This window comes from Caretta caretta, chromosome 12 (genome assembly GCF_965140235.1).
Source record: "Caretta caretta isolate rCarCar2 chromosome 12, rCarCar1.hap1, whole genome shotgun sequence".
NCBI classification, from domain to species: domain Eukaryota; kingdom Metazoa; phylum Chordata; order Testudines; family Cheloniidae; genus Caretta; species Caretta caretta.
Window position 1 is genome coordinate 18,517,806 of NC_134217.1, and position 24,634 is coordinate 18,542,439.

At 43.0% G+C, this 24,634-nt stretch overlaps 1 protein-coding gene and 1 long non-coding RNA gene across 6 annotated transcripts in view; one reads left to right on the plus strand and one right to left on the minus strand.

Moving 5' to 3' along the window:
- LOC125620853 (ATP-binding cassette sub-family C member 12) overlaps positions 1-24,634 on the plus strand; it is a 117,547-nt gene that overhangs the window by 74,174 nt on the left and 18,739 nt on the right. For 2 of the 3 annotated variants that reach the window (XM_048817047.2, XM_048817048.2), the window contains 8 exons: positions 10,795-10,929; positions 11,033-11,135; positions 11,216-11,287; positions 13,695-13,784; positions 15,141-15,244; positions 18,683-18,889; positions 20,744-20,970; positions 24,383-24,520. In XM_048817047.2, the coding sequence (XP_048673004.2) occupies positions 10,795-10,929; positions 11,033-11,135; positions 11,216-11,287; positions 13,695-13,784; positions 15,141-15,244; positions 18,683-18,889; positions 20,744-20,970; positions 24,383-24,520 (1,076 nt within the window). The remainder of the gene's footprint in view (positions 1-10,794; positions 10,930-11,032; positions 11,136-11,215; positions 11,288-13,694; positions 13,785-15,140; positions 15,245-18,682; positions 18,890-20,743; positions 20,971-24,382; positions 24,521-24,634) is intronic. The other variant, XM_075118371.1, reaches the window with a different exon arrangement.
- LOC142068659 (uncharacterized) lies at positions 10,576-18,187 on the minus strand. Of its 3 annotated transcripts, none has more exons than XR_012664570.1 (4): positions 17,697-18,187; positions 17,078-17,222; positions 14,096-15,237; positions 10,576-13,338 (listed from the first exon to the last, which is right to left on the minus strand). It is a non-coding gene; the product is annotated as an uncharacterized LOC142068659 (long non-coding RNA). The 3 variants fall into 3 exon arrangements; XR_012664569.1 differs by lacking the exon at positions 10,576-13,338 and having other exon boundaries at positions 13,780-15,001; positions 15,102-15,237; XR_012664571.1 differs by lacking the exon at positions 10,576-13,338 and having other exon boundaries at positions 13,780-14,286; positions 14,941-15,237.

Below are 24,634 nucleotides of genomic sequence, written 5' to 3' on the forward strand. Positions count from 1 at the left end.
TCAGAGGCATGCATTAACTCATTGAACATGTCCTCCCAAATCTTCTTTTTCCACCTTCTAATCTGGGAAAGTCTCTGTCCCAGTGTGGAGGATGTGCCGGCAGACAAAGTTTCAGTTGCAAGGAATGCAAAACACAAGGGTAGCATTGACTGTGCATACATTGTTTCTGGTGCAAGGTTAATTTTTTTTTATAAAAAACCCCACCCCTCAATACACTTCACTGCAAGCCACAATGTAATCACAACCACCAGCTATTGCAAGAGTCGGTTTGCTGCTCCAGCCATGGTAAGGCCAAAAGGCATGGGCAAGAGGTCTTGTGCTGCTGCTCTTGTGAAGACATCCTTTGGATCACAGGTTGTAACTCGAGACAAGCCCTCTTTCTCCCAGCAACCTGGACGGTGCTTGAGGACAGGCATCAGTGTAAAGCCCCCCAAATAGCTTTTTTATTTTTCCATGGAGGACTGCAGAGTACCTCCATGAAAGCTTCCTAAAGATCTCCATGGAGGATTCCTGGGCCATTCCTGTACACATAAACATTCTTTTTTTAGAATCTCCTTCCTTAGAAGTTTTTAAGGTCAGGCTTGACAAAGCCCTGGCTGGGATGACTTAATTGGGGATTGGTCCTGCTTTGAGCAGGGGGTTGGACTAGATGACCTCCTGAGGTCCCTTCCAACTCTGATATTCTATGATTTTTTGGAGAGCACCCTCAGCGTAGAAGGAGTGGCCACCAATACCCACTACACCTACTTTATTGTTCAGATTAAACATATGGATTTTTTTCTTCAACAGCAAACATAATATTTTAACAAACCAAGCATATGAATGTTTGAATTTAGTTAAACATTCAAGTTTTTTTAAAATCAGGTTTGTTTTTGTTAAAATTGTTTTTAACTAAAAGAGTTAAATGAAATATTAAAAAAAAAATCAAATCGACTATGTCAGCCAGGTCCACATGAGAAACTTAAAACATTGGCTTCTGCAGCTAACTCAGTCGTCTTCACCTTCATTTTCCTGTTTGTTCATAATCTGGAAAAGAAAAACAAGCTTTCCTGCTTTTTCAGGTCCCAAACGATTTCTCAATTTGGAACGAATTAGTCCAAAGGAAGAAAATGTTCTTTCTACACCAGCAGAAGAAGCTACTGCAGTTAAAAGTGAGATTATCACTTCAACAGTCTGAATCCAAGTGCTTAACTGAGTTCCACCAGTTCACTGGTGTGACTTTCTTTAAAACATCATCAAACATATATTTCTTGTATGGTTCACCCTTAGCTCTGAAGTTTATTATAGTTGGCACTATGGAGGGATGAGTGCTGGATGTCCATGTCATAGCTAACTTGTCTTCTTCAGCAGTTAAGATTTGACCCTGATACCGAGTACTGAGAATATTTGCAAGAAAATGAGCTGGAGACAGTGCTTGTCCCATTCATTTTTTAAATGCTTGTAATTTAACTCGGTCATTGAATATTCCTCTTTTTAAGATCTCACTCAGTTCCTTCCAAATTTCAACAGCGTCAGCAATAAAACAGCTATTTCCCTGCATTTTGTTCAAGGCTACAGAAATAGGCTTCAGGGTCCTCAGCATGTGTTCAACATTTCTCTTAAGCCCAATGTTGAGAACTTTGGCTGAGACAGTGTGTGGCAGGGCAGGGGTAAAACCCCTTGAATGCCCTTCCAAAATGCTGATTAAGCCCTGCTTTCTGGTAAGGAAGCCAGGTGCAGGGGCCCAGTCAGCCAGCAAAGAGCCCAGCTGCAGGCCCTAACGAGGGCTGGTTCACACAACAAGGACTTGAGCTAAGTAGCGGCAGCTGGGCTAAGGAAGGGAAGGGCTATAAAAGCCCTAGAGAAAGTTCAGTGAGGAGGCTAGCCTGGGAGGGGACAGGAGGCTACAGCTCTGTCTCCTCACCACAGGAAGGGAGCCTCATGGGCCAGGAGATCCGGGAATGGGTAGAAAGGGGATGACTGTTGGGGGGTAAAAGGGACTACACTGTAGCGCTGTAAATAAAAGCGCCGGAACTGTGAAACACCGGAAGAAGGCATGAGGACTCTTATTTTGCCAACTTAAGCACAGGGGAGAGAAGGAGGAAACCTGTGTGGACTCTGTGACACAGTGCCATCTATTTTTTCACAATTTTGTTCACAAACTGTCATCAGATTAGGCCAGTACTTGATATAGTGCTCAAAACAGTTCACTACTGATGACCATCACATGTCTTGTGGGAGAGTTAGCTTGGTTCCTCCCACTTTCTTCAGAGCAATTGCTGCAAAGTGGTTGTTATGGAAGTATTTTGCAATTTCAACAACATTAGCCTTTATTTCTGGAACACTGAAGTGTTTGGCTAGGAGGTGCATCAAATGAGCACTGCAACTGTATGTTATTAGCTTGGGACTCTCTTCACTCTCTAAATTTCTTCTCATCTTGGATACATTTGCAGCATTGTCTGTGACCAAGCTGCATACTAGATATTTGCATTTTTTTTTTTTTTTTACAGTTTGTTATAACTTTTATTGCTACTTCTTGTAAGTATTCTGCTGCGTGTGCATTTCCTGATGTATCAATTGTTTCTGTAAGGAAGACATTCCCTTCTTCTGTTGTCACACAAGCACATACAACAGGATCATTGCCACCCATCAAGACTCAGGTTAACAATTTCACCCTCTAGACCTTTTGCACACTGCTCAATTTCTCTTTCAAAACACGTGATCCAGGAATTTGCCTGCAACATCTGCTCTGTTGGGTGGACTGTATCCTGGGTTCTCCTAAACAAAATAAATCAATGCAGTTATTTAATTATTACCACCATACTGCTCACTTAGTATTACTCATTGCATTCATGGACACTCAGTACTACTTCAAAGGTGAAATTGTAAAATGAAGATCTGCCTATTTCAGCTCTTTATTTTTTATCACAACTGCAGCTAAAATGATAGTACCATAGAGTAACAATGATATTTTTGCTCAAACATGAGAATTCAAGGATAGTCCAGAAGGAAGACAGGCAGTCCTTAAGAAAGAAGTATGAAATTAAAAAGTTTACCAACCTGAAGATCCCACATGTTCAGACATGTTCTTTTCATCATCTTCAATGCAGCTTCCTCCTGAGAAGGAACACTTCTCATGATGTTGTTTCATTTGGACAACCAGGCCCTGCTTTTCTTTGTTGCACTGTTTGCATTTTGCACGTATGTCTGTCTTACCCACAGGTAGAAGAACTTCATTAAATATTCCCAAACTGGGTCTCTTTTACGGCCTGCTGCCGTTATAGGTTTTCCCTCTAGTGAGAGAATGGTATGGTAGATCTCAAATCAATGAAGGCTCCACTCAGAAAGACCTCAAGACTTCTGGAATATGCTGCTCAAAACAGTTTCATTTTTGTTTCTACTGCCTGTCCCTCCCTTCTCACATTTATCTCCAGACTTCTTCTCCTTGTCCAGATCTATTCCGCCCCCAACAATCTTCTATTCACTGAACTTTTTGAAACTTTGCACTTTTAGAGAGAGGTAAGGGCTTGACTCTGTGTGCACAAATTTGCAGAGGGACAATAGGGTTGAGGTCTGTTATTTCTCACCTCTATATATTATTTATTTAAAAATATTTTTGCTGTTAACAAGCATGTTATTTCTGGAGACACAAATCCACAGTTTGAGAACTGCAAAACTAAGCATCTCTGATGGTATCTTCTAGACTGAGCACTGAGCCCCATTGGGTAGATAGAAAGATTAACCTAAATAATCTATACAGAAGCAAAAAAAAAAAAATCATTGATTTTTATCCACCCTGCTCCTGGAGGCCAATTCATTCGAATTACACAATGTAGTGTCTACACAATCCTCATGTCAACTCATGGATGTCGAATCAAGCGCTCTTGCAGAGGTGGTGCACAGAAGTTGACTTTACAGGCCACTTAGGTCAGTGGAAGGGACTCTGTAGTGTAGACACACATTATTGCATCCGAAGAAGTGAGCTGTAGCTCATGAAAGCTTATGCTCAAATAAATTGGTTAGTCTCTAAGATGCCACAAGTACACATTATTAGATCGACATAATGTGGCTTATGTTGACCAACGTTTGTAGTGTAAACCAGGCCAAAGTCTCTGCTCCCTGGGGGAGAGTGCTGACTGCAAGGCTAATTCCTTTCACAGATTCAGTCATTCTGGCTCTGGGACAGAACTCTACCACCCAGGCTGCTTCCCTGGAGTCCTTTCAGATCCTGCTTCAAAGGCTTCCACAGGAACCCAACTTGCTCCTTGTGATTACCCCGGCAACTGAGCTTTCTTAGCATGACACAGCTGGGCCTCTTAAAAGGACTATCACTGGACCCCAATTAATCTAACTCCCTCAGGCTGGGAAGCAGCTAATTAATTAAACCACAGCTGAGCTGACTGAACAGGGCTAAGGTGACCATACATCCTGTTTTGGCTGGGGCAATCCCCTTTTTTAAGCCTGTTGTTTTTTTGCAGGGCAGGAAAACTTTTCCCTCCCAGCTCTACCTCCAGGCTTACCAGACATACAGTACAAAGGCTTGTGTTTGAGCAGACATCTCTCTGCAGTCTAAAGTACTGTGCTTCAAGCCCTTCCCTCTTCCAATAAGAAAGTAGGGAAATGTCTCCCTTTTGAAAGTCATAATTTTCAATAAATCTTAATTAAAGCACAGATGTCCTTGTTCAGCATTAGAGCCTTTACACTGAAATGCATTTCTCATAGCTTCCTAATGGCAAATATGTCTCAGCAGCTGTTTTTTGTTTGATCTAATACACCCATTTCATTTTTCACTTTTTTTTTTTTGGCTAGTAATATAAAAGCAATGTACCAGCAGGTGGCACAGAAGCAACATTTTAAACTGCCTTGAAGCACAAGCTGGAGGAGAATGTCCTACACTAATGGAAGACATTAGCGTACCATGTATAAATGCCAAAATCTAAATTAATGCAACATTAAGGTTGGTCAGATAAAAGAAAACGAAAAAGTCAGGAAATGCAAAATGTAAGGTTCCTACAGCAATGTTAACTTGCCCACTCTGCCCATCCTGTATATTTGTGTTTAACATTTAACATATATAGAAATGTAGAAAAACAACAAGAGAAAAAACCTACATATGTATACCTAAGCCAATTTGACATTGCTGTAGAAGCCTTTGCTTGGTTATTTTTTTTTTTATACTTTTTATTTTAGCAGGGATCCTTAATAATACAGTAATATAGCTGGTCTCATTTATAGACTCATAGACCACTAGGGTTGGAAGAGACCTCAGGAGGTCATCTAGTTCAACCCCCTGCTCAAAGCAGGACCAACACCAACTAAATCATCCCAGCCAGGGCTTTGTCAAGCCAGGCCTTAAAAACCTCTAAGGATGGAGATTCCATCACCTCCCTAGGTAACCCATTCCAGTGCTTCACCACCCTCCTAGTGAAATAGTTTTTCCTAATATCCAACCTAGACCTCCCCCACTGCAACTTGAGACCATTTCTCCTTGTTCTGTCATCTGCCACCACTGAGAACAGCCAAGCTCCATCCTCTTTAGAACCCCCCCTTCAGGTAGGGGAAGGCTGCTATCAAATCCTCCCTCCCTCTTCTCTTCTGCAGACTAAACAAGCCAAGTTCCCTCAGCCTCTCCTCGTAAGTCATGCGCCCCAACCCCCTGATCATTTTCATTGCCCTCCGCTGGACTCTCTCCAATTTGTCCACATCCTTTCTGTAGTGGGGGGCCCAAAACTGGCTGCAAAACTTCAGATGGGGCCTCACCAGTGCCAAATAGAGCGGAATAATCACTTCCCTTGATCTGCTGGCAATGCTCCTACTAATGCAGCCCAATATGCCATTGGCCTTCTTGGCAACAAGGGCACACTGTTGACTCATATCCAGCTTCTCACCCACTGGAATCCCCAGGTCCTTTTCTGAAGAACGGCTGCTTAGTCAGTTGGTCCCCAGCCTCTAGCGGTGCATGGGATTCTTCCATTCCAAGTGCAGGACTCTGCACTTGTCCTTGTTGAACCTCAGATTTCTTTTGGCCCGATCCTCCAATTTGTCTCGGGCACTCTGGACCCTACTCCTACCCTCCAGCGTATCTACCTCTCCCTCCAGTTTAGTGTCATTTGCAAATTTGCTGAGGGTGCAATCCATCCCGTCATCCAGATCATTAATAAAGATGTTGAAAAAAACCTGGCCCCAGGACTGACCCCTGGGGCACTCTGCTTGATACCAGCTGCCAACTAGACATTGAGCCATTGATCACTACCTGTTGAGCCCGACAATCTAGCCAGCTTTCTATCCACCTTATAGTCCATTCATCCAATCCATACTTTTTTAACTTGCTGGCGAGAATACTGTGGGAGACTGTATCAAAAGCTTCGCTAAAGTCAAGATATATCAACTCCACTGCTTTCCCCATATCCACAGAGTGAGTTATCTCATCATAGAAAGCAATTAGGTTCGTCAGGCATGACTTGCCCTTGGTGAATCCATGTTGACTGTTCCTGATCACCTTCCTCTCCTCCAAGTGTTTCAAAATGGTTTCCTTGAGGACCTGCTCCATGATTTTTCCAGGGACTGAGGTGAGGCTGACCGGTCTGTAGTTCCCTGGGTTGTCCTTCTTCCCTTTTTTAAAGGTGGGCATTATATGTGCTTTTTTCCAATCGTCCAAGACCTCCCCCGATTGCCAAGAGTTTTCAAATGGCCAATGGCTCTGCAATCACATCAGCCAATTCCCTCAGCACCCTCGGATGCATTAGATCTTGTGCATGTCCAGCTTTTCTAAATAGTCCTTAACTTGTTCTTTCACCACTGTGGGCTGCTCACCTCCTCCCCATACCGTGTTGCCTAGGACAGCAGTGTGGGAGCTGACCTCGTCTGTGAAGACCTAGGCAAAAATAGCATTGAATACTTCAGCTTTTTGCACATCACCTGTCACTAGGTTGCCTCCCCCATTCATTAAGGGTCCCATACTTTCCCTGATCTTTTTCTTGTTGCTAACATACCTGTAGAAACCCTTCTTGTTACCCTTCACATCCCTTGCTAGCTGCAACTCCAATTGTGTTTTGGCCTTCCTGATGACACCCCTGCATGCTTGAGCAATATTTTTATACTCCTTCCTAGTCATCTGTCCGAGTTTCCACTTCTCGTAAGATTCCTTTTTGTGTTTAAGCTCACCGAAGATTTCACTGTTAAGCCAAGCTGGTCACCTGCCATATTTGCTATTCTTTCTGGACATTGGGATGGGTTGTTCCTGTGCCCTCAATAAGGCTTCTTTAAAATACAGTCAGCTTTCCTTGACTCCTTTCCTCCTCATATTAGCCTCCCAGGGAATCCTGCCCATCAGCAGGGCCAGTGCAAGGATATTTTGCACCCTAGGTGAAACTTCCACCTTGCGCCTCGCCCCCCCCCCCCCGCCCACATTGGTTCATTGAGGGGCAAATCCCAACGAGCCTTTATAGACCCCAGGGGCCAGCCTGCCCAGGGGCCAGCCGTGCCCAGGGCCTGCTCCCCAGACCAGGTTCCCCCCTCCCCGCCCCCTAAACTCCCCTGGAGAGTGCACAGCCCCTCCTCCCCCCATGAGCTCTCTCCTCCCCACCCCACCTCACCCCGGCGGCCCTTGCCCTGAGTCCACTCATTGGCTTTGCCGAGCTTCAGCCGCTGCAGCAGCTCGACAGGGAGGAGCCGCCTTCTGGAGGCACCGGAGAGCCAGAGCATCCTGCTTGCGGCAGTGGCGAGCCCCAGCCATGGAGGAGCCGGCGTGGCACAGGGGGACAGCAGCCCTGCAAAGGCGGCGGCGCTGCTAGCGGGAAGCAGCCATGTCCCCCTCCTCTCCTGCCCAGGCTGCGGCCTTAGCACTCCCCCCCGGGGGGCTTCTGCAGGCTGCAGTGGATGCATGTGGGCGCCAGCCCCCATGCGCCCCCCAGCTCCCCCGTCGCCCAAAAAAGAGGACGGGGGAAGGGCCCTGCCCTCATCCACTCCCTCCCACTTCCCACCCCCTAACTCCCAACCCTGCCCCCCTGCTCCTTTTCCCCTGACTGCCCCCTCCTGAGACCCCTCCACCCTAACTTCCCCCTAGGATCCTACCCCCTACCTGTCCCCTGACTGCCCCAACCTTTATCTACACCCCCAGACAGACCCCTGGGACTCCCACGCCCCATCCAACCACTCCCGCCTCCTGCCAGGACCCCCAGAACTCATCACCTGTCCCATCTAACCCCCTCGCTCCCTGTCCCCTGACTGCTCTGAACCCTCTCCACTGCCCCACCCCAACAGCCGCCCCCTGAACTCCCAACCCATCCAACCCTCCCCCTGGTCCCTGAGTGCCCCCCGGCTGAGACTCCCCTTACCATGCCCCTGCTGGTCAGATGCTGGCTCCACGTGGAGGCAAAACATGCCGCCAGGCTGCCGCGCGTACAGCCCCTCCCCCGCAGAGTGCTGAGGCAGTGGGAGGGGTGATGGTGGCGGCAGCTCACATGCCTGGGAGCAGCAGAAACCCGAGTGTGGTGAGGTGGAGCCAGGGGGGTGCACGGGGGCTGCCGCCCGCATGCCTCTGCTGCGTCCTGCAGGAGTCCCCACACCACACCGGCTCTTCCATGGCTGGTGCTCGCCGCCCCTACAAGCCGATGCTCTGGCTCTCCGGTGCCTCCAGAAGGCGGCTCCTCCCTGCCGAGCCAGGGCACTGCTTTTTGGCGCCCCCAACCACTTGGCGCCCTAGGCGACTGCCTAGTTCGCATAATGGTTGCACCGGCCCTGCCCATCAGTTCCCTAAGGGAGTCAAAGTCTGCTTTTCTGAAGTCCAGGGTCCGTATTTTGCTACTCTCCTTTCTTCCTTTTGTGAGGATCCTGAACTCAACCTCTCATGGTCACTGCTGCCCAGGTTGCCACCCACTTCTACTTCCCCTACCAATTCTTCCCTGTTTGTAAGCAGCAGGTCAAGAGGATAACAGCCCCTGGTTGGTTCCTCCAATAGTTGCACCAGGAAGTTGTCCTCACTCTCCAAAAACTTCCTGGATTGTCTGTGCACTGCTGTATTGCTCTCCCAGCAGATATCAGGGTGATTGAAGTCCCCCATTAGAACGAGGCCCATGTTTTTATCGTCCTAAATTATTTCCTAAAGAAAAAAAACCTATGTGGTGATGGTGAAAATGCATCAGTACATGCTTCCAGGAGACAGTGGTATGAGTGCGCTTCAAGAACTGCATTCATACATGGTACTTATTTGGAGCTGAGAAAAACTTCTCTATTGCCTCCTTGAAATCAACTGGGGGTGGCTGGGCCAAGGACTTGCTTATACAATCTGGAATGACCCCAAATTGGGGAGGGGGGCAGATTCTATGCCAAAAAATAAAAAATTCTGCATGGCTGTTCTGGTGCCACAGTGACCTCTGTTGGATGAAAGGCAGAACTGCAACACTTCTCAGGCAGAATGTATTTTCTGCAGGAAAAAAAATTCTGTGCTGGACAACAATTCTGCACGTGCACAGTGGTGAAGAATTCTCCCAGGAATAATAGTCACCTACTTCAAATTTCTCAGGTTCTTTAGGCCCCAGTACATTCTGGGGCACAAAACCCAAGAGCCCAAATCTGAATTGAATGTGTAATGTAATGATCACATATTGACATGTATTTTGGGGAGAAAGTAAGGGGCCTGCCAAGTGGCAAGAACTACAGTTTGATAGAAAAAGCTGAGGAAAGGTGATTCTTGAAGTTAATTTTCTAAGAGACTCATGGGGCAAAAATCAATCCCCAGCACCCAAGCCAAGTATCTTGGCTGGTCTACAGAGTGGTCCAGGAGGGGAATAAGAATACTCTCATCAAGGCAATGAAATTACAGTGGAGTCAGAACCACTCTATGAATCCAACAGGGTGAAGAAAACTTGCAGAGGCATGGTGCATCCCTCTGCAGTTTGAGCATCCCCCACAAACCTCTAGTGCAGCAGCCACACCAGTCTTGCTACCTGGGGACCCCTCTGCACCTGTACCAGTGAAGGCAGGATTTGCCCTTTATGTGTAGAACGGTGAGACTAATAACTTGGGGAGATTTAGTTCAGATTTGACAGACACAGAATAAATAGAAATTCAATTAGTAAGCTCATCAGACCTACCCTGGCCCCTGCTCTGCATTGCCATTCAGTTGGCCTAAAGAGGTTGGAAAGAAAACATAAGCAGTCAGCTTGAAACCCTCTGCCAAGGAGAAATTCTTGGGTGGTGCAGAGCCACCATAGCCAGTTGTTATGCTACCTCTCTTCAGGAATTTACAGAGGGGACATGTTGCGGTCATGCCAAGAAGGGTGTGTGACCAGAGTGCCACTGTGCTCTGACAATGTCCAATTGATATATCAGATCCTTGGAATCATAGCTAGCTCTTAGGCTCCACTAAGCTACACAGGGTCCAGCACAGAACCAGCCCCAGGGTTCTAGAGCTGCAAGTGCTTTTTTCACAGTTCTTCCTCTCGATGGCCCTCACCATTTATACGCACAGCTAAGGAATGAATCCATTATGTTGGCTATTAAAGGGAAGAGCATCAAGTTCAGTGGAGCCCAAGCAAGCTATTTTGGTAATTGTGGCTGAATTTTTGAAACAAAATTGATTGTATTGGAAAGCCATTTTAAAATAATTCCTTTACACATTTAATTGAGGAGTACAGACAGAGGCATAGACACCTGCATGAATGTAGTAAATGAACATAGAATTGCTGAAGTTTTCCCAACTGTGAAATGAAACCTGTTAATTACCATCATTCAGTTTGAAGACACTACGTGCATGCATTTCCAATGCAGTTGCAATATTTATGGAATTAATGGTCCATTCTTAAAAATCTGTAGTATTTAGAATTCTGTGATGAAGTCATTTTATTAGAAGATGGAGAAATATATGAAAGGGGAACTCATGAAGATTTAATGAAAGAAAAAGGACGCTATGCTCAGCTAATTCAAAACCTCTATATGGAGCAAGCAAAGGTAACATTTAGCCCTTACTCTTAAACATATTCTGCTTTTACATGCTTTAGAATATTGAAAATAGGGTTTCAGATCTCAGAAGTAAATTTTTCTTATTTTAAAGGACCCAGAAATTATTTTGACTGGAACAATGACAGAACCAACAAGCGAAACTCAGGACAAGAGTAATTCCTCAGGAAGCTCTTACAGAGGAGTTGAAAATCCTGGTAATGTAATTTAGGACAATAATCAGAATTGCCTATACTCTGTTGTTTAAAAAAGACTAACTGTTCTTTCATACACATAGCTTTTGTTATGTCTGATGAGGAAATCATCATAAAGGAACCCGAGAGAGACCCACAAAGGGGAAATAACACAGGTATGCTACAAAGACTCACTTGTGCATCTTTCCAAATTGTTGCTTTTTTGAAAAATGAATTTAATTGTAAATTAATATAGATTTCTGATTTGAAAGAGATTGTTGCATTCAAAATGTGCTGTGTCCATCAACTAGTTTCTGTTCCTCAGATCCTCTTGCCTGCACTGAGTAGTTTTCTCTTTTAGGGATGGATTGTCTTTTTGCTCTGTTTGTACAGCACAATGGGATGTTGGTGCACAAATAGGGCTCCTAGACATTACTTCAAAACAAATAATTATTCTAAAATAATAATAAAATTGCCTTTCCTGAGTTGATGAGGAGAGAGGCAGATCAGTCATCATTGCCGCTTCACTTCTCGGAAGCGTTTTAGATTAATTTAATATTTGTGAAAAATGCCACACTGAGAATATTGTATGCTGCTGTCTTCCCTTTGGAACAAGCATAACACAGACAGTTGCAGTGCAAGCATCCCCACATTTGCTCTGCCACTGTGCCTCCACTCTATTGTAGAGCAACTGAGGAAGTGCTGGACAGGTAGGATGTCTCAGTGGCGGGCGGGGGGTTTCCTAATGAGACTCCCAGCAAGGGAGTCCTACCTCCACCTTCCATGTTGGCGGGGTGAAGCAACCCGAGAGATGTTTTCAACTTGTTTGGAGGAATAGAAGCAACTTTGAAATTTATAAAATGTAACTCGTGGAAGAGTGGGGTTGTGGCCAAAAAGGTGCAGGGAGGAGACAGAGAAGATAAGACACAGCCCATTTTGTTATCTGTCCTGCAAGACGGAAACTTGTAAGCACTGACACTGTTCCTTCATTTGCATAGCTGACACTGTCACTTATAAGCACATCTCTCACAAATATGAAGTTAAAATTACCTTGGCTAAACTGCCAGCCAGAACCTTCAGTAGATACAAAGGTCACAGTATTAATGCTGAACAGAAGTTTCTCGTCTTCGCCCTGTGACGGGGCTGGGACTCACCACCGCAGCGCCTCTTGCTGACTCATCAGGGAATTAGCTCAGTGCATTGTGGAGGGCCCTCCACTGATGGTGTCCCATCTGTCTCTCGCCCTCTCTTGGCGCCTGCACCCATGTTGCTCCCTTCTTGTGACATCCTCTTCAAGACACTGCCCTCCGGCATGCCCCCTAGTCCTCGTTCACCCCCTTCCAGGGGTGGGGTGGGGTTATCAGCAGTCTTTCACTTCTCCCAGCCACAGAGGCCAACCACACCCCAAAGCCTAACCCCTTGTGCCAGGGTTCTGGTGCAGTCCGCTATCACCACATCCGATGTCTGGGTGTATGTGCAAGGGAGAAGGGGGAGACCAGGCCCGCCCTCTATTCTGGGTCCTGACCCAGGGACCCTTTGGCAGCAGCCTTCCTGCCCTCCTTCTCTCCCCTTGTCTGTCTCTCTCCCTGGGACGCTTCCCCTTCGGCCCCTTTGCACCAGCCCTTCCCCCTGGGCCTGCAGCCTGGCAAATACCGGGCTGGAGTTCCCTTCTGCTCCCCTTGCCTGCCCTCCCCTATGCTAGTCCCCTCACACAGGAGGCAGACCTTCACCCTCTGAAGGCCTGGGAGAGACTGACTGCTCCCTTCCTGGGCAGCCTTTATATAGGGCTGAGCCTGACCCTGACTGGCTACCTCTTACTCAGCCTCTGATTGGCTCCCTAGCAGGCCTTCTCTGATTGGCCACCCACCCACACAGCCTCTCTGGACTGCTGGAGCCCCATCTAGTATAGGAGTAGGGCAGCCAGCCCACAATATGCCCAAAGTGGCTGGAACTGTTATTTTAATAACTGTTGTATTTCTGCTCTTAAAATCATTTCAAGGGAACGTAATGGGGTTAGGACAAACAAAGACACTTTCAAAGCTAAATCAAAGTTACAGGGATGTTGTAAAGGACTAATATAGACAGTAAATTGCTTTTTAGCTATAAAATCTCTCCTTTCACATCGAATTCTATACATTAGCAGTGTAGTGATATACATAGTTTTATAACTGTCTTGGGTGGAGCAGAAAATGTTGGTTTCTTATTCTGCTTTAGCATGCATATTGCTCTGTCAAGGATGAGGAAGAGGAAGAGGAACAGGAATGTCAATAGAGTTTTGCATTCAAACCTGTGTGCTATCGATCATTTTTAGCAAATCCATATCATTTACATTTTAATTCTCATCACAATTTTCTAGTCATTCAAAAACCATTATAAAACTGGAGGGAGCATTACCATATGGCAGCGTCCAGAGGCAGCAGGGATTCTTTAAAAGGAGGAATACATTTCACTGAGTTTCTTATGAAGCTACAAATATGTATTTTAGCATATAGAGTTTTTTATTTTGGTTTAACATGCCCAGGATTCCTTGATATTGGGTCAAAATTTTGTTACATGAATGTATGCTTTTTGTTTGTGTGGTAGCTCCTGTACACCAACTTGTTAGAAAAGAGGAAAAACAAGAAGGCTCAGTGACATGGAAAACCTATCATGCCTACATTAAGGCATCTGGAGGTACATTCTGCAAAAATGTCTTTATACTGAATTTGCATTTTTTTCTTTGATATTTCCATTTTTAAAGGTAGGATTCCTTTCCAATGTTTTTCCCTAAATCTAAACTCTGATATTTCAGTTTCAGATTATTGAAATTAGACAAACACAGTAAAATGGTTGTATTTCCCAGGAAACAAAGCATTGTAATCTCCTGATATATTTATAACCTAGAATTGCCGATCACTGGATTTTATAGAGAAATCTGTTAGTAACGGAGTAATAATTTAAGACATTTATTAGAAAGAAAATGTGAAATATTCTAGTCAGAATACCTGAAAACCAAAATTTGGATCTAGATTGGGATTTCAAGATCGAAGTTTGGAATAGTTCACATCTGGGTTTTGGTCCAGCTCATTAGATAGAGAAGTCAGCAGTGAAATTCAGGTCTGGATCGGGTTCAGATTTACACACCCCCAGATTTCCAGGGTGTTTGTAAGATTTTGCTTTAAGACAACTTCTAATCCTACAATTATATGGGAAAATTGTGTTTATGTAAATACATATGCACATTTTTAGCCTTAAGATTTTACCCCGCTGATATAAAACTATAGCCCATGGCTAACCATAGGCCCCTATACTGTCTGGGCCTATGGTTAGCCATGGGCACAATTACTGTGCCTGTAAAAGTGCACACACAACTGTTTGACCACAAATCCCATATATGCATATGCAAACAAGCATTTATGTTCACAAATCGCATAGTAACATACGTAAATGAGACACCCACTTACCAGATTTTAAATATGAATTATTAATCCTTATAACCCCTTTTGGGTTCATAGCCAAGGAGCATTGCCCACTATTTCAATGCTGGTTCATTTAGTAAGAATCATGTGGGATGTGTGTGTGTGTGCAGTGAGTACGCATACATTTTAATTTGTACATCAAGTACGTTTTCCCAAGCATTAATTTACTAACAGATTCTGAAACCCACACTCACAATCATTAACATTTTGTACAGTGAGACTGCTCACTTGAATAAGAGATACTTAATCTGAGCAAGGATTGCAGAATCTGGCCCTTAACCACCATTCTGGAAAATACCAAAAACAATTAATATCAGTTCCCCCTCTCTGGGCTAATGGGTTAAATTCAGAAGCCCTTATTCAGTTTTTACCTTGACCTTGACTTCAGGATTTAACTCCTTGTTCCCACATTCTTGTAATGGCAGTTCTGCACTTATAGGAAGAGAAGAATAAATACGGATTAAACCATAAAGTCTTTGTTGAGAAGATACACAACAGAGTACATGAGTATAGTATGTTTAACCATTCTTACACCGTCAGTTATTTGTCTGGTCTTTTGGTCCATTTGCAGGTTTCATACTGTCTTCCTTTGTTGTACTTCTCTTTATTTTGATGATTGGCTGCTCAGCCTTCAGCAATTGGTGGTTAAGTTTCTGGCTAGAACAGGGCTCAGGGGTAAGTGTAACAATTTAATTGTAAATTTCTGCTCCTTAAAAACAGAGTTGCACATATATTTGAAGTTTTTAATATGAATAATAAAGCTCAACTCCAGTATCTATAGCATTAAGACAGTTGCTGTATGGCTTCCTTCAAACCCTGCTTCAGATGAAATTCTTATTTGTCTAAGTAAATTGACCATATCACCCCTGCCACTTTCAGCAGCCTCCTGCCCATTCCAATGCAACACTACCCTCCTGGTTTGCAACACTGTCTCTGGACTCAATCCACACTGTCCCTTTAGCCTTATATTTATCTAATCCCCTCCTATCCCACTCATTCCACCTCTACAATTTTGGGCTCCTCCAGAAGTTAATGTTTCACTTATGCTGCTGCATGTCCTATATCTAGGATTCTCTACCATCTCTCTCCAACCCACTGACTCACATATACACCCTAAATTTCACTTCAAAAACGTTTCCTTCCTCTCTGGCATAGAATGAACTCTCTGTATAGAACTCTGAGATAATGCATATTAAGGATGCCATATAAAAATCAAATTGATTGTATTGCATTATATACGCATTGAGGACATACTAGCTGGGAATTCAAAGCTGTGTATATGACTGATTTACTGCTGCACATTTTTTCACAATATTATAAATAAGTGGACATGAATCATGTACTGATCTGTATTAGTTTGAGTGCTCTATTGATGTACATGTTTTCCTGGAACAAAATCAGACCTAAATTTCCCATTATCATTAGATAAAAATAATTTAGAGCTAAATTGTGCCTTCTCACCAGCTCAAGGGCACTAGAGGCCCTGGATCGTAGAGGTACAATGCCTCCCTGGCAACCCAGTTGCATAGGATTGGGGAGAAGTAATTTGCAACATCCCTTTCTGGGGTCCAGCATCTTGCCCCCTTTGCCAGGCAGCTACCAGAGCATGCCAGGGCATGGACTCACCACTTCACCAGCTGTCAAGGTTCCTTCCCCACTCTGAACTCTAGGGTAAAGATGTGGGGACCTGCATGAAAACCCCCTAAGCTTACTTTTACCAGCTTAGGTTAAAACTTCCCCAAGGTACAAACTATTTTATCTTTTGCCTTTGGACTTTCACTGCCACCACCAAACGTCTAACCGGTTTTATTTTATTAGGAAAGAGCCAATTTGGAAACGTCTTTCCCCCCAAAGTCCTCACCAAAACCTTGCACCCCCCTTTTGTGGGGAAGGTTTGATAAAAATCCTCACCAATGTGCATACGTGACCACAGACCCAAACCCTTGGATCTTAAGAACAATGAAAAAGCATTCAGCTTCTTAAAAGAAGAATTTTAATAGAAGAAAAAGTAAAAAGAATCACCTTTGTTTCTTCCCCCCTCCAGCTTTGAAAGTATCTTGTCTCCTCATTGGTCATTGTGGTCAGGTGCCAGTGAGGTTATCCTAGTTTCTTAACCCTTTACAGGTGAAAGGGTTTTTCCTCTGGCCAGGAGGGATTTTAAAGGTGTTTACCCTTCCCTTTATATTTATGACACCAGCCCAGTTGCAAAAGATTGTTGGGGAGAAATTTCTTCCTTCTACTTGTCTTTGCACTCTGTAAGGCTTAGGCAAGTGTAAAAACTTGCCCCTATGTAGCAATGCAAAACTGCTTTCTAGATGAACATGTTCCCTACCACTAAATAAAAGGGGATTAACTCGCTAACAGTGACTCAACTTTAGGTGTTTGGGTTTTTTAATGATAGAAAACCTAACAATAATGTAAAAGAAAACAGCTTTTGTGTAAGGTTCCAGTATGCTGCGTTTACAACCCCAAAACTATAATACAATAATAAAATAATAATAATAATACCTAGCTTTTATATAGTGTGTTTCATCAATAGATTTCAAAATACTCTATAAAGGAAGTAAGCATCATTAGTGACTTTGTGTTCATGCATCAGAACCATGAAGCATAATTTCCAGCAAAAACGATCAATTTGTTTTCATTCTTCAAGCTAAAGGAAATGCAAAATATGAATATAATTAATGGAGAAAAGTAAAATTGGTTCTTAATAATTTAAGGTGTTATCATTATCAGGTTAAAATTTGCTTTTTTTAAAAAGGGATGTCTCTGACAGTGTCCCTAAAAATATAAATAGATACTAATTTTTCCCCTCTTAAATTTACAATATTTAAGATACTTCAAAGGCAAGGAGCTAAAAGACTCTTGATATCTGCAGTTATTTTTTATAAACAGGGGTTAGGCTGACAAAATAAGGTAAAGGTGATTTTTTAAAGGTACAGTGGTGTTTTAAAATCTTGAGTTTACTTTTCCTTATCTGATATATATTTCCACAGAAAAGTAAGAATCATTGTTTTTCTGGGAGCTGCTTTCTCAATACTACTTCTATTTCCATAGATGTGTACACTGAACCGGAAAAAATAAAGTCAGGGTTATAAACTATTGGCTCTTAACAACATGCCATTACCTTATTTTGAAGAGTGAAAGTAAGAACTCTGACTTCTAGATTGCAGTGGCTGGCTGCCTGCTGAAATATACAAGTATAGGTTTTAAAACCCAACTACAGCTTTCAGGAGGCAAAATTATTACATTTTATATAGCACCATAAGTACACATGGTACTTAATAAATCATATTACTAGAGTAACAAGGCTGTGGAACCTAGAAACATCACAGGTGCCATTAAGCTCCACACCATAGTAATTTAAAATTTAATGATAGCAACATAGAATGCAGTTACTTCTCCAAAAGCAAAAGACCTCACCACATGCACAAAAGGAGACTCTCCTTTAACAAAAAGAAAAGGAGTACTTGTGGCACCTTAGAGACTAATGCAATACAGTTGAGCAGTTCTGATTCCATTTAGTGGAGGGAAGTGAGACACACATACATGCTGACTAGAAAAGTCCTAAAGAATTTAATAGGGATGAAAATAAATTTCTATTCAAATTAGAATGGGAGATAAGTTGTTAAAAGAAATGAGAGATGAGATGTAGGCAAAACTGGAGCAGTCTAATGAAAATGAATTTTATAAAACTTAAAAAAATAAAATAAAAAAGAGGAAGCTAGTGAAGGGATGTGTGTAACATAGCCAAAGCACTGTTCTTACAAAAATCTGTAGGATTTCAAACGGGAAAATCTTTTTCTTTGTAAAAAGTAGTAATGTTGGGTGAGATTGAGTCATTATGGCTGCATGAAATCAGTGGATATACAGTATTGTGAGGATTTCCCTATGTAAGGGGGCGGGGGGGGGAGGGGAGATTCAAGTGTGGTGTGGAGGTGACGTAACAGTTCTATGCCACCCCATCTCTGACTCAGGCATAGGGAAAGTGGTGTAGATGAGGGTATCCCTACACTTTAGCTGTCTGAACTTCCTTTATCCCTATCCATTTATCATTTTATCAGTAAAAGCTTTCAAATTTAAATCACTGTATTTTACACATTTGCTTTAAAGACTAACTGCAGCCTCCTGAGTAATGAAACAGAATATCCCATTTGTGACATGGGAAGCATCTCCGATAACCCCAGACTGCACTTTTACCAGTTAGTCTATGGAATGAGCATGGTGACCATGATTGTCCTAAGTATCATCAAAGGGTTTGTTTTCACAAAGATGACATTAAAGGCTTCTTCAGTGTTACATGATGATGTATTTTATAAGGTATGGAAAATACATTGCTTTAATCATTATTAGGAGATATTTACCATAATAAGCTTATAAAAGGATGAAGTATGTTTTAGTAGATACTGTTGATGCCTAGGGTCATTGGTTCTGTTCCCAGTTCAGTTGCTGCCTTATTGTGTGACCTTGAACAGTGCATATGAACATTTTGTGTCTGTTTCTCTATTAAATTATAATGTCTGCCTCCTGAACACAGTTGCTGTAAACTTTAAATTAATGTTCACAAAATGCTTAGAGCTTCTCAGATGAAAGAGTCTATGTAAATACAAACTATTACTTCTTGTAACCTGGACCTAAAATGATTGCTGGTGAGGGAAACTGCAACATCACCAGGTGACAGCACTGTGCAATTGGATAGGAACACCATACAGATTTTCACCTTCCTCTGAAGCATCAGGTATTGGTCTCTGCTGAAGGCATTTTACTGGACAAAAAAGGCAATGGGTAAAATGTTCAAAAGTGCCTAAAAGACAGGAGTTCAAATCCAACTGAAAATCATTCCAGGCACTGACGTCTAAGGGCTGAAGAGTAAAATTTTCAGAAGCACCTGAATCCAATTTTCAGAAGTGATGTAGTCAGTTAGGGCCAGCTTTACAAAGGTATTTAGGTGCCTAAAGATGCAGAGAGTTGCCTAGTGGGCTTTAGAAAGGTGCTTAAGCACCTAGGCTATAGGCACCAACTTTGTGGGTGCTCCAGGGCTGGAGCGCACACAGAAAAAAAATAGTGGGGCTCAGCACCTACTGGCAGGCCCTGCCAATCAGCTCCTCCCTCTCCCCCCCCCCCAGTGCCTCCTGCCTGCTGCTGATCAACTGTTCAGCAGCGGGCAGGAGGTGCTGAGGGGGGAAGAGTGGGGGCAGGAAGAGGTGGAGTGAGGGCAGGGTACGCTTAGTGGAGGAATGGGGTGGGAAGAGCTGGGAGAGGAGGAGGGGCAGGAAGAGGAAGCACGGGGGATGGCGTCTTGGTAGAAGCGGTGGAGTAGGGGCAGAGCAGGGGTCTGGCACTCCCAGGGAAATCAGAAAGTCAGAGCCTGTGATCTAGGCACCTAACCTATTTTGGTGCTTTTGTAAAGCTTATTGACTCCAAGCCACTCAGGTGCTTTTGAAAATTTTACCTCATTAATCTAATGTGGTGTGACCTGTCCTATGCTCCTATATTTTGTGAGGCCTTGATTCAGCAAAGTATGTAAGTGCCCAACTCTAAGCATATGAGTAGTCCTATCAAATTCAATGGAACTACTCACCTGCTTTGAGAGGCAAGGTGAGTGATATAATATTTTTATGGGACCATCTTCTGTTTGAGAGAGAGACAAGCTTTCGAGCTTACACAGAGCACTTCTGACCTGAAAAAGAGCTCTGTGTGGCTTGGAAGCTTATCTCTCTCACCAACACTAGTTAGTCCAGTAAAATATATTACCTCACCCACCTTCTCTCTCTAATCTACAGGGACCAACATGGCTACCACAACACTGCAAACACCTGCTTTGAGTCAGACTCCTGTTTAGACACATTGATGAATCAGGGCCTGTTACAGTATAGCTTACTGTAATGATTCCTTTTTAAGTGTACTGTAAATCCTCAACATTCTGATTCTCATGTGCATTTATTTTATGATCATAACAACAGGAGATAAGCCTTTAAGAAATATTTATTCTATTTTCAAAGGCTGCTTCACAAATACTATCTGATGTTGTAAAAGCTATAATACATTTGTTTGCTGTTCCTCTTATTTACATTTTAGCCAAGATTATACTAGTATCTATTTTATCAAAAAAACTCTGAATACTGTAAAAAACAAAGACTGTCATTTGATTCTGCTGTTTCCCTTTATCCACAGATCTTACTGAGTCCAATGAGTTTCTTTGATACAACTCCCACTGGCAGGCTAATGAACCGTTTTTCTAAGGATGTGGATGAATTGGATGTGAGACTTCCATTTCATGCAGAAAATTTTTTGCAGCAGTTTTTTATGGTGATCTCTATTCTAATCATAATAGCCATTGTGTTTCCATTCCTCCTAATTGCAGTTGTTGTCCTAGCTACTATTTTTGTTATTCTTTTTCAGTAAGTTGATGTGCTTTTTCTTTAAGAACTATTTTAAGAATTTTTACTACCTTTGCGGTCTAGCCAATAGCAATTGTCATTCTTATTTACATCTCCTATTGTTGAGCTTAAGTTGCAAAATACTATACATTTTTTGTAAAGGTTTACTGGAAGGTGAGAACTACCAGAACCAGTATCTCATAGAGCAGACACAGCCAGTGGAAACTGGGAATCTATCAAATGTTTACTGCCTTCTATACTAAGGGCTAAATTCAGTCTTTTGCTTGCACTGTCTTCTGCCAATATAGTCTAGGGCCCTAGTCTGCCCAAAATGACATTTCAGAGGCACAAGTCATTCATAACCTTCCCTTAACCTACAGGTCTACAATCATAGAATCATAGACTTTAAGGTCAGAAGGGACCATTATGATTGTCTAGTCTGATCTCCTGAACAACGCAGGCCACAGAATCTCACCCATCCACTCCTGTAACAACCCCCTAATCTATGTCTGAGCTATTGAAGTCCTCAAATCATGGTTTAAAGACTATGAGGTACAGAGAATCCTCCAAAAATTGACCCGTGCCCCACGCTGCAGAGGAAGGCGAAAAACCCCCAGGGCTTCTGCCAATCTGCCCTGGAGGAATATTCCTTCCCGACCCCAAATATGGTGATCAGCTAAACCCTGAGCATGTAGGCAAGACTCAGCCAGACACCCAGGAAAGAATTCTCTGTAGTAACTCAGATCCCATCCCATCTAATGTCCCATCACAGGCCATTGGGCATATCTACCGCTAATAGTTGAAGATCAATTAATTGCCAGAATTAGGCTATCGCATCATATCATCCCTTCCATAAACTTATCAAGCTTAGTCTTGAAGCCAGATATGTCTTTTGCCCCCACTGCTTCCTTTGGAAGGCTCTTCCAGAACTTCATTCCTCTGATGGTTAGAAACCTTCATCTAATTTCAAGTCTAAACTTCCTGATGGCCAGTTTATATCCATTTGTTCTCGTGTCCACATTGGTACTGAGCTTAAATAATTCTTCTCTCTCTGTGGTATTTATCCCTCTGATATATTTATAGAGAGCAATCATATCTCCTCTCAGCCTTCTTTTGGTTAGGCTAAACAAGCCCAGCTCTTTGAGTCTCCTTTCATAAGACAGGTTTTCAATTCTTCGGATCATCCTAGTAGCCCTTCTCTGTACCAGTTCCAGTTTGAATTCATCTTTCTTAAACATGGGAGACCAGAACTGCACACAATATTACAGATGAGGTCTCACCAGTGCCTTGTATAATGGTACTAACACCTCCTTATCTCTACTGGAAATACCTTGCCTGATGCATCCCAAGACCGCATTAGCTTTTTTCACAGCTATATCACATTGGCGGCTCATAGTCATCCTGTGATCAACCAATACTCCGAGGTCCTTCTCCTCCTCTGTTACTTCCAAGTGATGCGTCCCCAGTTTATAACAAAAATTCTGGTTATTAATCCCTAAATGCATGACCTTGCACTTTTCACAATTAAATTTCATCCTATTACTATTACTCCAGTTTTCAAGGTCATCCAGATCTTCCTGTATGATATTCCGGTCCTTCTCAGTATTGGCAACACCTCCCAGCTTTGTGTCATCCGCAAACTTTATTAGCACATTCCCGCTTTTTGTGCCAAGGTCAGTAATAAGATTGGTCCCAAAACCGATCCCTGGGGAACTCCACTAGTAACCTCCTTCCAGCCTGACACTGTAGTCTCCCCTTTAACCAATGTTCCCACTAATTTTTGACAGGCCAGGTGTGCAAAAAATTTCTTCTGTGCAAATTTTTGTGCACATGGTTTTTCGCCGTGTGCGCGGGGTTTAGGATCTGTGTGCGCACGCACACACGCTCAGCTTAGAGGGAACAGTGCCTTTAACCAGTTCCTTATCCACCTTTCAATTTTCATATTGATCCCCATCTTTTCCAATTTAGCTAATAATTCCCCATGTGGAACCGTATCAAATGCCTTACTGAAATCGAGGTAAATTAGATTCACAGCATTTCCTTTGTCTAAAAAAATCTGTTACGTTCTCAAAGAAGATCAGGTTCGTTTGACACGATCTACCTTTTGTAAAACCATGTTGTATTTTGTCGCAATTACTATTGACCTCAATGTCCTTAACTACTTTCTCCTTCAAAATTTTTTCCAAGACCTTGCATGCTACAGATATCAAACTAACAGGCCTGTAGTTACCCGGATCACTTTTTTTTTCTTTTCTTAAAAATAGGAAGTATGTTAGCAATTCTCCAGTCATACAGTACAACCCCTGAGTTTACAGATTTATTAAAATTTTTTGCTAATGGGCTTGCAATTTCGGGTGCCAGTTCCTTTAATATTCTTGGATGAAGATTATCTGGGCCCTGCCAGGCTGGCAGGGGAAGTCATAGCCAAGGTATCCTGGAATGCGTTGATTCAGCCCATGCTATGTAATCTCCAGCAGTGGAGAAGCTATGGAGACCTGACTGCAGCTTAAAGCCACAGCCTCACAGTGGAAGCACCAAGCTACAGTCCTGTTGTTCATATGGAGGATGGATGTTCAGTGGGATGCTGCTGCTTAGGCTTCTCTCCCCATACATGTTTTCTGGCCACATGTTGCATGTATTTTTCTTATGTGCCTCTCATCCCCTCTGTACCTGGAAGTAGAGGGGATGATATTACTCTTTTAGTTTTCAAAATCTACTGTCACACTTCAGTACTTATAATACATTATGATATATATGAAGGGCTAGATAATGCCTGGTCTCTTACTGGGGAGCAGACAGGATACATGTAGCCAAGACTTTAAAAAGTGATTAGTGACTTTGAGTGCCAATTTGAGACACATAGAAAGGACCCGATTTTCATAAAGTACTAAGCATCCAGTCCCTTTAAGGTATCTCAAATTGGGCACCCAGTCCCTTTTGATTATCCAGTCCTTTTAAAGTATCTGAAATTGGGCACTCAAAAATGGAGGCAGGAGGCACCCACAATTTCTACTCGCTTTAAGTTTACACAAGGAGCTTTCCTCCATTTGTACTTCAGTGCCAGGGCCAGACCCAGCTGCTGTCCCTGGGTTTAGGGACTGCTCCCTCTTAGCCTTCAGAGGACACAAGGTACTCCAAAGGAGGTGAGAAGGAGAAAGTACAGCCATGGCACTGACCAGCTAAGCTAAGATGACTGGGCACAGAATGGAGCATAGTATAGTATGTGCACTCCTTCTGCATACTTAGGAGATCCAGGTAAGGCTGTGAAATGCAATTCCTCCCTACAGGGCGGTGCTGCTCTCTTTTCCCCCAGTGTAGGCCATTTGAGATTCCAGTTCACACTACTGGCTTTAGCCACGAGATAGTGATGTATACCATTGGCATACTGACATATAAATACGTACAATATCATTTTGCTTTCATTTTGTTGCAGAATTTTTCAGAGAACCATCAGAGAACTAAAAAGAGTGGAAAACATTAGCAGATCTCCATGGTTTTCACACATTACTTCTTCTGTGCAAGGCCTCAGTGTAATTCATGCTTATAATAAAAAAGAAGACTATTTCAAACAGTAAGCTGCATACATTACAATTATATCCTATTTGTTTTGTTTGTCATTCTGATATGGAAAGATAACACTGCATTGTTATTCTTTACTTGATTGTGGATACTGTGGCGTTGTATA